General features: G+C 39.1%; 1 protein-coding gene across 21 annotated transcripts in view; it reads right to left on the bottom strand.

Moving 5' to 3' along the window:
* The window catches only part of Heph (polypyrimidine tract-binding protein 1 heph), a 364,683-nt gene that overhangs the window by 132,295 nt on the left and 213,159 nt on the right, over window positions 1-19,229 (bottom strand). For 16 of the 21 annotated variants that reach the window (XM_083103263.1, XM_083103264.1, XM_083103265.1 and 13 more), the window contains one exon: window positions 11,553-11,606. The exons of the other annotated variants lie outside the window; for them this stretch is intronic. In XM_083103263.1, coding sequence (XP_082959389.1) covers window positions 11,553-11,606 — 54 coding nt within the window. The remainder of the gene's footprint in view (window positions 1-11,552; window positions 11,607-19,229) is intronic. 21 annotated transcript variants of the gene reach the window in all.

Below are 19,229 nucleotides of genomic sequence, written 5' to 3'. Positions count from 1 at the left end.
ATTAAGGTAGCAGTTGCAAGACGGCGAGCGTGAGAACAAAACGAAAGGGCGAGAGCGAGAGAGGATTCCTCTCGCCCTTGGTCATTCTATCTCTCTCTCTCTTTCTCGCCAGAGTGATTAATGTGAATGGATGAAGAAATGAAAAAAAAAAAAAGAAAAGAAAAGAAAAACAGTAAGCGAGGCGGAGAATGATGGAAAAAAGAAACAACAAATCTGGGGCGCAAAGTGCAGCTTTAGACGTTGCTTTCTCTCTTTAGACAGGGCATCATACAGACTGACGAAAATCCGCATTTCGTTAAAATTGTCGAGATCGCTAGACGCTCGCTTAATTGCGAACCGAGTTAAATACGACGGTCCTTTTGCGAATCGCGAAGAAACTATGGCAAGATTTCACGCATTCCATTGAGATAACGAAATGTCGAGAGTTGATTTATATTACAAATTCTATAATATATCTCTCTTTATCTCGACACAACGAAGACTGAAAAATTCAAGTTGTACTTGTCAATCGTTGGGACAATTAATATCGCGTAACGAGGACTCTGTCATATCGATTTAAATATCTTCAAAACAACGAAGGCACTTTAAACGCTTCCATACGCGAGAAAAATGAGCAAAACCACCGATACAATATCCAACTCATCGAGGCCGGAAATAGCCGATTACCGTTTATGATAATAACGGCCTGCCGGCCGTTTTGTCCGATTTCGCGAGTGAGCAGCCCGTTACATAATTAACGACGAATTTTCATGCCATGAATATGAAGCACGGCTAATGAGAGCATTAATATTTTCCCCTCCCCTCCGTCGCTCTTCCCTTCCGCATTGCGGTCTACATCGGAATCAAGCGAACCGTTGCGTAAATCACGGTTTTGCGCATGCTAATAATGGAAGGATAGATCTTTGTCTAGGATGAAAAACTTGCGAGATAATCGATGGATTCTCGCGCGCGCTTGCGTTTATCTCGCGGATCATCGTCATTCCCGGACGAGCTTCCTTAACGCGATAAATTCCGCGTCGGCGATCGAAACTTTATTCTGCGAACGGAGCGCAATTACGCGGCAGCAACAATGGCGGACAATTTATCGCGCCGCTAAATTTTATTATACCTATCCGAATGTATGGATGAACACCAATTAATCGCGGGGATTTAATTAATCTAACGTAACGCGGCGCGGAAATAACTGGAATTATATTGCGCGCAGAAACGTTTCCCTCGCGTTAATCTTCCGATTATTATTATTCTTTAATGATAATAGTAATAATAATAATATTTCCTCTTATATTTTTCTCCAGCAATACTCGACTTCCGACGAAATTTCTCGAATACATTATCCGAAAAATATAATCCATTAATCGAACATGTATAATTACTCATTACATTCTTTAAATAGGAAAGAATTACTATGATATAATAATTCATATAAATTTGTTATATTAATTTTACTTGATTGATAATCCGTATCACTTGAAAAATTAAAGATTGTTCATAAACAATACGATGAATGAAAATCAGGAATATTTAAACATTATAGCATAGATTGTAAAAATGAATGTTTACCCGTAAATGAAATGTTTATTCATATATAATAATTAGGGATTTTTAAATATGCCATCGTGACATTGAGATCGCACAAATCTTGATAAATTTGTGCCTTCACTCTTTATATAAAGATCTATTAAATTACGGCATATGGTTCCCCGCGCAGACCGGCGAAGCATTTAAACGGGAGGGTAAATTTTTTTTAATTAAGGGCGGTAAACGATACATTTACATTCTCAGTGAAGCCTGAAGCCTTAAATGAAGTTGCCAGCTATAAAAAAAAATTATCTCTCGCGAACTCGGTTTAAACTTTATTTTAGAAGCGATGCTCCCTGAAGCTTGGCGAAAGATTCCCACACGCAGATAGCGTATCACAAATTATATAAATATAATAATAATAATAATAGCGTTTTTATCGCGTGAGATAAAAGTCGCATTATTTTCGCAATGACGTCCATTATGTATACGGCAACAAGTGTGCCATATAAAGGCTCGGGACACTACTGTTGGAAAGAGATTTACGAGCGATTTGTAAAATACTGCATAGGAGCGCAGGACTTATATATGTCACATGGAGATTGAAGAGAAACGAGAATGACTAACTGGCAGCTGTAATGGGATCGGGAAGACGAATGAACCCGAACCGACGTATCCTTCAAATCAGATCGCGGATAAATAGGAGTGGCAATCCGTTGAGGAAAAATCGATCACTACACATTGCATATAAATCGGTCGAAACTGACGATAATGCGACGCTGATAAAACAGAGACGAGATTTAATTAAAAATACACGAGAGAAATATTGTCGAAATATTTAACTCGAAGAATCCAAATATTTAAATCGAAGAAATGAATATTACTAGATATGATGAAACTTCTCGTTAAATATATATTTAAGATAAAATATCAAGTATGTGTGTGTATGTATGTCTATTAAACTGGCAGCTCAATGTAATCAAATTAAACACATATCGAGTGAAAAATAAATCTGAAAGTTTGTTACGTCATCCTTCCAACGATCTAAATTCGTGCGCCGTGAAAGTTCAGATTACAATATCATTCACAATTATTCCTCGATGAAGAATCGTGAATATACGAATTAAATCGCAAGGAAATAACGAGTAAAACTGGTGTGCAACGACGTCGCAACAACAATCCTGTGTGCATTCGCCATTTTACAGTCGGTTCTGACGCAATTAACAGCAAGCGGAGCAATGTGCCCGCTTCCATTGACGTTTAAAAGCGGCTGTTTTAACGTTTCACAAACGATGCTACCGAGGTAAAAGCACAAGCAACTAGTTGACCTTTTTCGAAACGCGTGAAACACGACAGTAGCAGCTTTCTTTTCTTCGTTTTCCTTTAACTCCTTTCATCATTTTCGCTCCCTCTTGTAGTCTTTACCTTAACAGTGAACAATGTTACGCCGATCTATCTTATTATATTATAATTATGTAGTTCACAAGTAATAATTTATATATCAACAGAATACTTTTCGAGCTTAAATTTTTTGTCAGTTTGATATTCGAATTCTAACAAGTTATATCTATCTTCTCAATAATATATATGTAATTCTATAATATATATTTTTTATAAAAAATTTTATAGTACTTGTCTCTCTCTCTCTCCCTCTCTCTCATTATCATTGTCTTCTTATCAGGTAGAGTTTATAATACCGAGGTAGCTCCGTTTGCACATGACTCCTATAGTTAACCAGAAACTGAATGTATGCGGTTATCTTTTTGGGACACACTTCGCGCTTGGCGAGAGTGAATGCCAGAGGAATCGAGGTAGAACGGGAGGAAACCAGATTGGGATGCTTGTCTGTGCCAAGTATCCTTCACGACGACCGACTGAATCAAAACGATTGAAATTCTCAAGTATGTCATTCTTAATAAAGAATTTGATTTTTCTCTTTAATCGATTTCTTCATAATTCATTGAATAATTAAGATTAAAAATTAAAAACGATGGACCACTTCGAAAGATTAATTTTTACTAAGATTCGTGGAATTCTTTCACAAAACTTTCGTTTACATATAAACTTTCTATTTTTTTTTCAAAACAGTTTCCAAATATGAATGTTATATCTCATCGCGTCGCACTTTCGTCAAGTAAAAAAGATATCCCTCTGTTGGCTTGGAAGGGTAGGAAATTGATTTTACGGCTATAAAGATCGCTATGCTTGCTTTCGAAGTCGGAACCAAAGTGTTTGAAGAGCGGACAATGCAACATAGTGTAAAGACGATGCAAAGTAACTTTTATCTTGTCGGATGATAAATACTACCTTTCGCACAACGGAAGAAGGGAAGACTTGCGACGTACAGTAAAGCAAAAGTCTTAAGGGGCATCCGGTGACCTCCCTTTTGTCGGTTCGAACCCCTAAATAGAGAACTCGACCCCTCGAATCTGATCCATGATCCTCTCGAATTTGCCGCGCGGATAGTGATGATCCTTGTAAGTTTAGTAGGTAATTGAAGAGATGATCGAAAAATAAACGATTTCTCGCCAGAAAGTGATTTTGACGAGAAAAACTTGCTTCCTCGAAAATAAATCTATCTTTTATAGCGATATGTAACGTATCCATCTGTTGCTAAAATAAGTATACATTAATAATCGTGTATTGTACTTTTTTCCCAATCTTTTCAATCAAATATTTATTTAATTCATTTCTATTTTGTACCGTACACGCGCGCATCTTTCTATCCTATCCTCCATATTTCATAATATCCTACTAGAAGCAAGTTTAAACTTAAATAATTGATGCTGTTTTCCGCTTCTCCACGAATGTGTGTATATATATATATATATATATATATATATATATATATATATATATATACATAAGGATTCCAAATACCGCAGTGTGATAAAAGATTTATCGCTATAAACGGAGAGCGCGCACGGAACTAAAGCTTTAACGAAAGCTACTTTACCAATCGGCCGCAAAAATGAATATTGTACGAGACACTTGGAAGTTTCTATTAACAAGCTATGGACGGATGCGCTTGTGCCAAGAGAGACACTTTAAAGACTTTCGCATTTAATGAGGAAACGACTCTTCCAAGATGGGAGATCTATTTATCTCTAAAGATCTATTCATGTATACACATCTCGTTAATTGAATACATCTCAATTTTCCGAACGCGACTCGTTCCTCGATTAATATCGCAAACACGATATTTGCCAAATATTGCGGGAAGATCAAGAGCAACTTACATATCTAAGTAGACGATAACTAAGTGGGCGAGTTCTAACATGAGATACAGCGTAATATCGGAAAATTACGAAGCACGAACGCAGGATATGAATATAACGAGTAAACCTTAAGATGGTTAATAAACCTGAGAGCATCAGCTTTCTCCTTCTGCCCGTTTTCGTCCATTTTTCCCTCCCTCTTTCTTTCGATTCCCTCGACGAAGACAGCGACATACGTCTCCTCAGGGACGAGCTCTGTAAGTCTTATTTCATTGGACTTGGCCGGGAGTTCCCGAGTTTCCGATGACTCGCGAAACTCCTCCAGACGCCTATAAACGGATATATTTATTGCCCGGCTCTTCTGGAACTCGTTCCTTTGGCTGGTCAGTCGATTTATTAAATGAGGCCGGAAGTGGATTACCTGCGTCGTGACATCATTTAGTCGTACTTTTGATCTTCTTTGAAGCGAAAGCTCAAAGAATCATCCACCTTTCGCCCACCTCTTTCTACGGGGAGATTCACTCGTGCTTTTTCAATGCAACAAATGTTGCCAAATATTGTGCGAAAATAAATTTGGCATATGTTCGTTAAAATTACCGTATGTGATTACAATTCGTGCTTCTCAATTTGCAGAAATGAAAAATATTTTGAATTATTTTTGAATTATGTTTTAATCAATCTTGTTCATGCTTTGAAATATAAAATGCATAAAAAGTAGAAAACATTAGTGGTAATGTATCAATGTTGTAAAGAAAATTGATAAAACTGGTGATAATTTGAAAAAAAAAAGAGATAAACAAGAATGTATTAATTAAATCAACAAATATGTATCAAAAAATGTTGCTAAATTAAAATTAAATTATAATTAAAGATACAAATATATTGAAAAAATATAAGATCATATTATTCGATAAATACTATTTTGCTTTTTTTTTCATTTTCTCACGTTTCTTTGTAGTGACATAAATTTTATTACAAGAAAGCGAGATGACACGTCGTCCCTACTTAGTGTAAATAAACTTTGGAGAAAGAGAGAACAGAAAATAGAATGAGATTCGATGCGGCGTGGCTCGAAAAAGAGCAGGGCGGTGTGTTTAAAAAAGCAGATCGGAAAATCGACATTGCGGGGTCAGAACGAGGGCATACCGGGTGGCGGGGCTTATCCTTTTCCAGGCGATTTACGTGCGAAGTTCGCGTGGAAGGAAGCGAATCGTTTATCACGCGGAGAGCTAATAGATAACACGGCGGTTACGTGTTCGAGTCTCGATCGGCGCCCAGCCGCCCTACCCTTATCCTCCTCTGCCGCTCCCCTCTCACCCTCTCTTTCGCTTCTCCGCTACCCTCCGTGCGCTTCGCCGCGGCCTCTCCAACTTTGGAGAAATTCACTTTATCTGTCTCGATCGGCGCGCGATACCACGCAGTCTCTCGATCCCGCAATCCTGGATTTACCCTCCGAATTTCGAGATTCGACATATCGGATATGCGTAACCCCTTCCATCGTCTGAGCCTTTTGCAAGTATGCCGAGTATCAAGCGTCCTCTCAGATCAAAAACAAAGATCCGAGTCTTACTAGTAAATCACAAAAAGTCGAAAATTGTGTCATCATCCGTATAACAAGTGAGAGAAAAAATGATAAATAGAATTAAAAAAAAAAACAGTGCACTTAAAGAACAATTACCACAACAATCCCTAAAGAAGTATAATGATCGTGTGTAAAAGTAATTTAAGTTGAAACGAGAGAAAAATCAAGGGTTTTTCAATTTAATTCTCTCTCATAGAAAAAAAACATACGAAATTTACCACAAACGGTTGAAACTTACAAAATACAACGGATGGAAATAGATTTGAAAATAGTTAGACCTGATTTGCAGAATAAAAAAATATGATAGTCTTTTTAGCAAGCAATCATAACCACTATTTTTCCAATATATCACAATTAATATTTAGCTTTTTTTTTTATTCGTCGAATGAAATTAACAAAGTTTCATGAAACTGTCTCGCGCACAAAAGAGAATAAAAACGAGCTTTCCATACGATAAAATTAATTTCGCTAATATCGATCCGCGCTTTATAAAAATAACGTAATATTTGTGACAGTTGAGCCATATAATAATAATTGCAGATTGAAACGTACTAATATTGTCATTAATGCAAAGCGGGTAATAATTAATAACGTTGTTAATTTACGTTACAAAGGGGAAAATAGTGAAGCCGTATTACGCAAATACGGCTACGTCAAATTATCTGTAGAAGCGATGGACGTTAACGATAAATCACGACTTGTTGGCTCGCATTACAATGGAGAAAACATTAATTTAGCGCTAACGTTTACGCGCGCGTGTGTCGAGCTCCGTATAAAAGTACCAAACGATAACCATAAATCACACCGATTGTTAATTTGCGTTACAAAGGAAGAGAGCCGGATCAGCCGTCGGGCGTGGGAAGCAACGGGGGAAGCTTTGATTCCTTGATAGTGAAAAATGCGAATCGACGAAGCACTCTGAGCGAATGCAACGAGCGTAATAGGGCGTACTCGTGGCTTCGCGTGGAAAAGCGAGCAGGTGGAAAGAGCGGAAGAGGCGAGGTATTTTCACGCATCACAGAGATGGTAATTGAGTCGTGTCGCCCGAAAGATCGAGTCACACCCCTCGACTCACTGAGATACGAAGGAGATTCGGAGCGATACGTACGCATATATGCGAGATACCCGTGGAAACGTCAATGCGAAAACCAGGTTCGCAGTTAAATCTCTCGTTAAATATTTCAAGACATTTTCTCCGGCAAAAAATGTTAGCTTTCCGATTGTTTACGTTACAAACGTTCCGTAATTTTGAAATCTTAGCTATCATCTCAATTACACTCTAGAATTAATTTTTAGCGTCTTTCAAAAAAATAATGCGTTTTAAAAATATGCGAGGTTTTTTTTGAATCTTTTAAATTGCAACTACGAGTAATCTAATATTGATTTCCAGGCTTACTGTCGGCGAGTATTCTACATCGATCTTTACATCGACAGTTCCAAGACGACGGTTCCTGATCTCCCGCTTTCGCCCTACCCTCCCACTTCCGGTGCTCCCAATGCGCTTCCGATGCCGACATACGAATGGTATTTCCGTGCGGTGAATCGCACGGAATCTATTTTCGCGACGATGTGACATATTCGCGGCTGAGCCGCTCAATGGCGGCGGCAACCGGTATGCGAGTGGGAGTAATCCATCATGCGCGTTTTGCCTCCGCGATATTTCGCGACAAACGGAGATGACAAACTAAGGGGATGCGCGATCTCGCCACGAATAAATGCGAAAATTAAAATAAAATAAAATATACAATTTCAACACACTTAATTTGAATATTTTTCATAAAAAGGCGAACTTTGGAATTATTTTAAAAATTATTTAAAAGCGGAAAATATAAATGAGAATTTTTCAAGGGATCCTTCCCACGCATAAGGATTAAAAATGATTTAAATCGCTCGCAATCATACCATAAGCAGAATCGCGAAGCAGTGAATGAGAACATTTCAGATACTATCAATTATGCATAACAATAATATCTGATTTGCTTCCGAGTTTAGATTTATACTGCTAATTTCTAATGGATTTAAATACTGCTAATTTCTAATGGACATAACTTATGAAATAAAGTTATTTTACGGAAGCTGTTTTAATCGCATTAAAGTAACGAGTCGGTTAAAGGGCTCCGAGTGTCAAGTCAAAGATTCGCCCGGAGGAACGGTCTTCGGGCACGTCACATCCTTGGAAATTCATCAGCCAGGAAATCGCGAGGGCGAGAAACCGCTCCGCTTTGATGTCCCGGCGAACAACGTAAGCTCGCGACACAAAGGCGAAAGTCCCGGGAGAAGGAGGGCTCGGCTTCACAGAGGAAACACTTTGCGAAGAAGCCTTCTCGTGCAGGAAATGGCCCGAAGATGAGCGTACTCTTCTCGCGATCAGATATGAATTTCGGGGGCGGGAGTTATCGCGTGAATATTCTATCAGGATTGTGCGAACGTGTCGCTGTCAACTGGAAATATTAATTCAGATTATCCAATGGCCTGATTCGGATTTTAACCAATATTATTAATGATTCATATCGGTGAGTAATTACTATTGCCGTAAGCTGCATTTGAAATGTTAAACACTTCATTTGTAATACGCACTAAAATTTGTAATCGCCATCGCTGTTGAGTTGGCGGGAATTCTGATAATCTTTTTCCCTTTTAATACAAGATTAAGTAGGAAAATTAAGATTTCTCTCTCAATATAGTGAGTAGAGATTCAAGAAATTAACGTCAAATAATATCGACGAGATAAAGTAAAAAAAGACGAACAAAACATGTCACGGCAAGGAAACGCCCGAAGTTATTTGCGAAACACGAAGGAACTTCCGGTAATGAGATGGGGAGAAAGAGCGCTGAATCCCGTAATGAGGGAACAAATGCTAATGGTCAGCTTTGTTCGTCAGTGCGCCGGGAGCATGTTGCGCTCTAACGATACCCGGAGGCACGCATGGCTGTGATAAGACCTGCGCTTACCCCGGCAAAGGGGGGAGGGAGGTTTTACGCGTGGAATAAAGATAAGCCGACGTGTCACGACGTCGTGAGTCGCGGAGCTGCGTTTTTTTTCTTTTTTAAACAATCGCGATCGTTAAGCCTATTGCGTAATGTACCGTATACGCAATGATACGGCGAAAAACATGAAACCGTCTGGAACGATATGAATTTTAAAATTTCTACTAAAAACTTTGAAATATTGGAAACTAAAAAGCGTAGAATTGATCTAATGTATTTTAATTTTTTCTTCCTTTTCTCTGCTATATTCTTTTTGAACTTGATTAATCACAGTTTTTTTTTTAAATCAGCATCCGTGACACGCGAAAAAGAGAGAGAGATTGATTGATTCGCTCAAATAAAACATGCCAATGGTGTAAAAAATCGAGCGATAAAATCTTTTATGGTCGCACGCGCGTCGAAATACGCTAAATAATCGATATGTCATTAATAATTACATTTTCTCGCAATAAAAATAAAAGCGATATATCCTATTTCTTTTTCAATTTGTTTGCTTTGTATAAATATGCAGAAGCATTTCACGAGGGTTTATGGCAATGTTTAAACGCGATAAAGTATTCCGAATACAAAAATATTAAAAGGAGGCAGAAGAGATCGGCCTATAACTGAAAGCGACTTTTAAAGTGTCTCGCAAATATAAGGGTAGAGAAAATAAAAAATTAAATCTATGCGTCCCCGAAAAACCTAATTCCGTCTCTCCCTCTCGATATTAACGTGGATTCTCTTGTTTGACGTGTGTGTCATAACCAGCGCGCTCCAAGCATCGTTTCAACCCCCTCGCGACACTTTACGCGTCCTCGTGTGACACCCCGACGACCAGGCTGACGATATACAAACACATTCGTCACTGTCGCCTGCGGGACGTCTCTTATTTCACCGGAACTCGACGGTAAAGATCGCGAACGGAGACCACGATCGAACAGGGGGTCGATCTCTCTTCCTGAGAACGACCCACGGTTGTAATCGTCAATATTACGGCGTGTGCGAATTTCGTTTCACCGTCGGAATTTGCATATCGTTCGCAGCTCGCGCGACATTTCGACGATTTTCTGCAAAATTCAAGCTTCATCTTTTCGTCGCGAGATATTTCGCGGAATATTAAAAAAGTATGCTAAGAGAGGATCTTATGCCGACTCGTTCAGAAAATCCACTCGCAATAACCGAAATTGCACTCTTGAAAATGCATAGAAAGAGACGCTAACGCGGAGAATAGTCTTTCATTTTATTTTTCATTCAACGACCACCTTTGGACGATGCGAAACGGAAAAAGATACGCCAGTCGTCTTGCGGCGCGGCTATTTCCGTAAAAGTTTAATTAATTAAGCCGCTTTGTTTGATTAATGCTGCGGGATCTTGCGCGTTTCACGAAAATTACGGGGCGCGCGAGTGACAAATTTGTCGTGTTAGCGTGTTGGGGAGGTGTACTTGATAAAAGCATCGTGACATCAGCGAATAAATGCATTGGAGCCACAGTCACATTACAATGACGCATTAGATCAGCTTAATGTACAGGCTATATGAGCGATGGAAAATATTGGCATTGGCCAACTGTTGTTTTCAATACGTAAAACATCGACGCCAATATTTATTATCATGCTGAAATGATTGATTCGCGTGTGATTATATATGTCCCGGTGGAATCGCCATTTATATTTAATGCGCCATAGAGCTGAACGACCGAATCCACATCACATTTGCTAAATTACGTAGCGTATATCGTGCACAAGCGGAGCGCGCGAGTCGCAGATCCTATAAAGTATAAATTCAACAATATTTCGCGAATAATTAATGCGGCAAATTGTAAGATGAATGCAAGTTTAAAATTCTAAGAATAATCGAAGCACAAATATGACAGAAATATTTTACATATATGTATAATTAATAGTTATCTTAAGAATAAGCGTTGCATACTCTCGTTTATATTCGTAATTTTTCACAGTTTCCGAATAATATTTCCACCGTAAAACAATAATTAACGCAGACGGAAATGAGCTAAATTCTCCGCGGTAATTTTTGTCCTACGACGAGATTATCTGGGGTAAAGCCGGCTACATATTAAACCGAATACTGCAAGTGGCGGCACAGGAGGAAGTCGAGATGTATCGCGACGTTAATTAAGACGGATGTGTGCCTGCGAGATATTAGGACCTCTTCCCATATCTTCACGAGCTACATCGTCCTGGGAAAGAGCCTTTTGGATGATAATGTGCGGATAAAACGACGGTATACATTGCTTTATGGCTTACCATCGTCAGGGACGCGCCCGTCCCGCGTGCGTACTGGAATTCCTGGACACTCACCTGGAAGCAAAAGAAAAGTGAAGGGGGTTAGTACTTTTGCGAAAATCAAAGCGACTGATTCAAGCTCTAAGTAATAAAAATGTGCTATCAAATATAATTTTAAATATTAAAAAATATTATATATATTATATATTATATTAAAAATTTATTATTATTAAATTTATTATTATATATTAAATTTATATTCAGATAAAAATAAAAAATAAAAGCATTGCGTAAACGTCTAAATTGTATACATGATAATATAATTAAAACGCAAGCGAAACAATTCATGTGATAAACTTTGTTTCTAAGTTAGCGAATGATTTAACTGGCGCATTAAAATAGCGTTCGATATTATTACATACACAACTTGGCGTCTTTACGAGCTTCAGTTCGTTCGCAACTGCGTGAACAACGTCGACGGTTTCGGGCTGATTGTATATAGTCGAGTTATAACGATATTTATCGAGTGCATTCTAGAGCAGTAGTTCCATTTACCAATCTTCCTTTATTTACGACGTTAATTCTATCCTTTTCGCTTTATCGGGCCACAATTTCGCTCTCTCGAAATTATGCGGCGCGTCGAACGGCACGCGCGATTTTGCGGACAAATTCGCGATTGCTCATCGACAGCGACAATAACATCCCGCTCGACTTGATTAATGACAGTTATCGAGTTATATACAGTTTCTGATCACTTCATAGTGATATTTAGTAGTTTCATTCTGTGCGCGAAACGGAAACAAAGCGGCATCGCGACGGTGAATCCAATTACGTTTGACGCAGAATTATTAAGCGTAAATCAATGGAACTTTTATTCTCCCATAGACTTCTTGTCGACTTTTACCTCGCAAGTATCTCTGCTGCAGGCCCGTTGGAATATTTATACGCAAGTAAATCGTTTCTCCCTAGTAGCAAATTAATTCGCGAAGTAAAAGCACAGACTCGGAGCAAATATCGACGATGCGATGCACCCGGTGAGCTATCTCGATCGTGCCATCTGGCACATACGTTCCGAGTTCGCGAGATATCTCGGTCGCGCTGCCTAATAGCCAGATTAACACGTCGACAAGCGAATCTACCTATCGACCGAATCACACGTATGGCGTATCTACGGTTCCCTCGAATCGCACCGTAATGGACAGTCTAATTTCCCGTTTTCCGTTGACGAAAATTTGTCCCGCACGCGTCGTCTCGTTCGACACGCTTATTTCTGCGTCCCGTCGCTTCAATCAGTCACCAGAGAGAATTCTTTCTGCATCGCGCAAAAATATTACGATGCGCGAGATTTATCTCATTTTCGCGAGAGAAGAGAAATAAAATGTCGTAAATGTCATCTATCTCTTTTAATAATATTCGTGTAATTATAAAAGTTTCTTTTTTCTCGCCAGGCGTTGCGTGGCGCAACAGTAAGCGTGTATTAAACAAGTTTACGAGCTCGCGTATATAAAGATAAAACTGCACGGGAATTTCAAAAACTAATAAAAGAGCGAAACCTCGAGGATATCGTAAAGAATGATAAATGCGGTAACGAAATAAAAAGGAGGGAAAAAAATCGACGAGAGAGAACGCGCGCCGATGAAGGGGGCGCGTCGCATGGAAAGAAATCCCGCCGGACTCGGGCATGTTTACATAAATACCGTGGACGGATCGATAGCGTTTTACAACCCTCGACACGCAAGTTTGACGATTGGCCGCTTTTTCTCTTTTTTTTTTTCTTCCTCCACGAAGCCTCCTTTTCCGCCTCTCCGCACGAAGCTGCTCCTGAAGGCGCAATCGATAAGAAGCGGAACTACCGCGTTGCGGTCGTAAGCGAAACGCAGCAAAACGTGCAAAACAGGACGGGAATTTTTAATTATGCGCGTCGCGTGCCGATAGCAAGGAAATATCGACCGATATCGCCGATCGATATCATCTTGCTTCGCTCGCTCGTAACAACGTTCGTTAACGCTAATCTCGACTGACTCGGGATTCTTTTTCTACGCTTACAGCGCATCGACAGAATTAATTGATGCGAGGTAATTTTTTTTTAAGGGGGAGAAACTTGCGTTTCTCGCCTTCTCGCGAAACTGATTCCGTCTCGGACGGAAGAGAATTCCATCTGCCGTTCATTAGAGGGAAAATACAACATCCTATTAGATTCTAATCAATGACATTTTTTTATCAGAATATTCTTTTTTATAAACGAAATTTATGTAAGAGTAAATGACTTGTTATTTAACGATCTAGACAGTGCAAAAAGCGTAGAAAGACTGACCACAGTGCGTGGAAATTTCAGTATATATATTCTTAACGCAACGTCGGTTTATTTAACCTACAAATACTTGGTCCCCCCAAGCACTTCCGCAACGAGCGTTTTAGGGTAAAGATCTGTCAGGTCAGGTGACAGAGGAACAGCAATTTATCTTGTATTATCAAATGGATGATGATAACGCTCCCCAAGAAGGGGATGTCAATGGAATCGACGAAAGCGCCGGTGTTTACGCGTATTTACGCAACGCGCGTAAGCAATCCACACATACGCAATCAAACGCGCAGGTGTGCGTGTTTGCGTGAAAGCCTTTGTAGGATCCAACCCATCCGCTTGTGCCAATGTACAGGTAAGTATACGCGATAGATCTTACGTCGATGCACACACGTGGCGCGTGATGCGTGTGAGTGGGTGCGGTGTATATTGAGCGCGCCAAAGACGGTTTTGTATGCGTTACGCGCGAAAATGTCTCGTGCTGCCAATAATAGTTTCGAGGTACTATATCGCTGCGTAAATCGAGAAGAAATAAAGGATGTTTCGGTTAATTGAGCCGAGCAAACAGATAACAGAATCTACTTCTCATTCTTCCGTTGAAACTATCTTTCATCAGAACTTGCAATTGGTTTAATTCCAAGCAGACTTTAACAGAATATTTTAATTTCCGACATACTTGAAGAGTTATTTAATGCTGAAAATTGGAAAGTTGCCGCCGATCTACGGTCGACCTATCTTCTCGCGCGGAAATTGCGAGAAATCCACGGCGTCCGGCTCGAGACACTCCGTATATTTACGCGCGAAGCGGGTTAATGCGCGTTTCCGTCGAGTGTGACCTATTCGCAGGAGGATGTGTACATAGTTACGGTCGCCTTGTGATACTAATTGATGTCGGTCGAGGGACGGACGGGGCGGATCAGCCGTGGAAGAGCGAACTGACGCGACTCTTCCGCTTCGCAAAAGCTCTTTCGACACTCTCCTCCCTTCCGCCCACGAAGGAAACTCGCCCCGACTATGCTCGACAATGGACACTGGGAAGAATGTCGGCGCATGCCATGGCAACAATGCGCGAACAATGCCGCGTAACGACTCGGCGCTTTCGCGAGGGCGCAAATTGACGTCACGCGAAAGACGTCGACTCGATGCAAACTTGTTTCGCGTTAGGTACGACTCGTCGTCGGCTTGATAAGCGATTCACGCCGAGCTTTTTCTCTCGAAATACGAATAAAATGTGTGACGGCTTTATTTGGTCGGGATTTTTATTAATAATATAAAATGGAATTTTGTTTACGACGTTTCGATATGTAAAAGAAATCTCGACGCTTTTATAATTTAACAATAATGTGAAAAGCGCGATCTCAAAAATGCTGATAATTTGAATTATTGCGAGACGTTTCATTATAACGAATAAAATTGAATATAATTTTCTGAGGAATAGCAAAAGTAATTTTCTACGATATTTATGTGATCATTTTCGTGTATGCGGAAGAACTGGAACTCATGCGCGTATTATCTCTTTACTTATTCATAAAATAGTATTTTCATTTCATTTCAAGAGTTATACATTTTCAAAAAATATATTATTTCAGCATAATTTTCAAAATGTCCAAGTTTCCCTCACGACTGTTCGGATCTCTCTTAACATAATAAAAGAAGAAAGCAGTTATTTTTAAGAGAACTAGACAAACATACTGCTAATTGTATATTTCATTCATCTCTTTTTTATATAAAAAATAAAAATTAGAATATTCATATTTAAAATTAATATTTTATATGAATATATAAATACTAATTAAATCCAAAATTATTATTTTTACACAATTTAAGTATACAAATTAAATATTTCATAATCTATTAAATAAGTAAAAAAAGTCCCAAATAAGAAAATTATCGAAATGTCGACTGGCACGATTCAATAATTTCAAATGCCAAGCAATTTCTTAAATCCTGAACTATCAAGATATTATTTGCGGGTATAATTTTGATTACGTAATCTATTCTTCGCTCTTCAATCTTTTACAGACTCTTACGAAGCCGATTGGCGGAACGAGCAGGAATTAAGTATCGAGTCTCGATTGGACCGACCTTTGCGGCTTCGAATTTCCCATTTCCGACTTCGCCTCTCACGCGAAATCAATGTAGCGCGCGGAAAAAAAGGCAACGACGAAATCATTCAGCGGACCGCGCGGAGACAGGTGTAGGGAACACAATGGACAGATAATAGCCGGGAATGAGGGATCGATAAGAGTTTACTTACAGGCGGCCATAAGGCGATTGCGGCGAGGAAATATAATTTTCCGATCTGTCGTTGATCGGAAGTTAGACGCGGGGAGATCCTGCGATCACGCGAATTACGTATCGTACAAGACGGCATGAAAGAAGTAATTCCACTTATACGATTACGTCATATAGGAAGTCTTTTACAAGTTATCTGCGAGGTATTAAGGCGCACGCTCGCGCCTGGAACGGATGACGAAAGAGATGAAGGGAAAAAAGAAAAGGATCGGAGAGAGGAGCAAAAGGACGGAAGTCGCTCCAGCAGCTAGATGGGCTTCCAGGATCGACCTTCCACTCCAGTAATGAGAAAATCACAAAAGACACGTCACTTCAATGGGTCTCTGGTATCCGTCATCTCTCTCTCTCTTTCTCTAGAATCTTTTCGCTTCGACTACCAACGACAACTAAGGCCAATGGCCTACATTGGTAAATCCTGTCCGGAAGCTTATTATCGAATTTATTCTCAATAGAGAGAGAAAGAGAGAGAACATCTCTAACGCATAATACGCATTGTCGCGAGTACCCAGTTGATTAATCAGATGGATTTTCCGTCATATCAGAAGCTTACTATAGAAGATTTTCATTAAATTAATAGCTGCAAGAATATTAGCTCTCGTGGGCGGTACAATTGCTATGACATTGAAATAAGTCGAGCTGAATTTGCAATATAATGTACGCTTTAAAATAAGTTTTCAAGATTTATTACAGATTGTTTACAACAGACTGTTCTTTTCTTGTTGCAATAGAATTTTCTAGGACGAGTTATCTCGCTCGCTCTTATATGCAATGTTGAAATCGCCTGACAAAATTCCTACTCTCGAAAGAACTTCAGGATGTAATCCGCGTTCTCTCGGCGGTTAATAATAGCGGCCTAAAAACTGTTTAGTGGACCGATTTATTCAGGAACACGTAGCGACCATTAATGCTAGATAGCGCCGGCTGATCGTAGACGACGATACGAAGAGATTTAAGTATCGGCTGACTAGGCGGTTTCCAAGGGGCTTCCTCTCTCTATACAGATGATGGTAACCATCTTTCCAAATGGTTTATTTACTCGTTTCCGACTTCCGTTTACACACGTATGAAAATGACTCTTTGAATTTAAGAAAATTAGTTCGCCATTGTTGGTGATGTCCGGCGCGATATTAAGATCCTTTTTTCATTTTCGCGATTACAAAAATCAATTGTACAATATATTACATACATTATATGTCCAAGAATATATGTAAGAAAATTATAAATTATATAAAATTAAATTATATTAAAATTATATAATTATAAAGTCTTGAGATAAGTCGATTGCAAAAAAAAATTGGAGAAAATTTTGCCTCAAAAACAACCGAGATCTCATCATCGAAACAGAGAAAATCTCAAAGGCAAAGGTTTTAAATCACAGTTTTCTAAAAAGATGATATTTAATTTACTTTAAAAAATCTCGCCAGTTATACGCATTTCTGGAGCATTTCATGCATACATACGTACGTCAGATATAAAATTGCTGGTGTGATATTTTTTATTTCCACGACGAAACATGGTTAAACGGTGCGGGAAGAGAAAAAAAGAGAAGGGAAAAGAGGAGAAACACGTCAAAAGAAGACCGTTTCGTGTACGAGGGGGGAAAGAGCGGATAGATTTCACACAAAGAACCCGTTATTCTATAATGTACGCGGATACTAAACGGACATGCAATGGACGTTATAACGCGCACAGGCAAGAGGGCGATGTAAAAATACAATCGTGGAAAAACAATACGCGTCTTTCCACTCCGACCGCCACCATCGCATGAAACAAACACGCTTTGAGATTCGCGCGATACAAACAATAAATAAATAAAAAGATAAAAACATAAAAATAAAAAAAAATGATGCAAAAAAAATGCAAAATTCACGAGGATTTCGTCGCACGAAGGTGTGCGTCTTCACGCTTTTATCTCGACCTCTTCTCTGACACGAGTAATCTTTCTCGTTGAAATGGGAAATGGAATATTTCTCAAATATTGCGAGCCATTTTCGATTCTGTTTCGCAGAGAATGTTCATTATATTCAGAAATAGCAAACCGTTGGATTAGATATGGACTTGTTCGTGGATAAAAGTAGACTCGAATTGATCCTCTCTTTGATGTGTGAAAGAGATATTATATTATTTATTCAAAAAAGTATTTGTTTTACAAGATAAAATTTGACTTGAAAGCACGATCGTAAACACAATCTTAGAAAAGTAAAAATGAAAAATACTATTAGCATCTTCTATATTACAACGTAAAGAAAATCCGAGCGCAATTACTTTGAAAAGTAAAAACAAGTAAAGCGTCAAAGGAAATGCTATCGCAGAATGCGTAAATAAATTACACAACCGCCAGTGAGGGTTGTCATCGCGGATGTAATCATCTCGGCGTACGTCTTAAGTAAATGAAGAGAAGATAAAATACCGCGAGTCTTACTCTCTCTTGCTCTTTCTCTCTCTCTCTCTCTCTCTCTCTTTCTTTCTCTTCTTCAACTTTTTCTCCGTTTTTCATCGAGCGATGTTGTAAGAGTTATTGCCAATCTCGTTCAGTACGCAAAACGAATCTCCTTTGATGTCTTTCAGAAACCGTGAGATTGCCTGGCAGGCACTCTGGTCGAACACGTTTTCAAAACTGTCTCGACCTTTGAACAACTTCACATTACTCATTAAAAGTCTGATACCTCATTAACTATCGCTGAAATTAAAGTCACTTTTCGTAGCTGCTACTTTACATTTGACTGTCAAATGCGGAATTCAAAAGCACCCCTGAAACTATCCTTTACAAATTCACGTGTCTCTCTTGCCTTGTTAAGATCTCGAGATAATTTGATACATTTATAAAGTTAAATTTGTGCAAGAAAATTCGGTCTCTATATTTTTCAACAATATCTCGAGTATAGATGAGGGCGATCTCGTTTGACCAGCGTTATATCTGCGATACAAGTTCGTCTTCGAGATATTATTTATATACCCATATATATAAATCCGGAAAAGACGCGAAATTTCTATCGGCCAACCGGTAGCGATTTATCGAACGCCACTTCCGACGTTAATACCGCGAAACTTACGAACCAAATCAATTCTTTTTCTTGCCGAATGTTCCGCGATTGGGATCT

Source organism: Camponotus vicinus, unplaced genomic scaffold, assembly GCF_025532165.1.
Source record: "Camponotus vicinus isolate PSW18456_S1 unplaced genomic scaffold, iyCamVici1.0 SCAF_6, whole genome shotgun sequence".
Taxonomy (NCBI): Eukaryota; Metazoa; Arthropoda; class Insecta; order Hymenoptera; family Formicidae; genus Camponotus; species Camponotus vicinus.
Note: the sequence above shows the minus strand (reverse complement) of the source record. Positions and strands in the feature narration are given on the sequence as shown.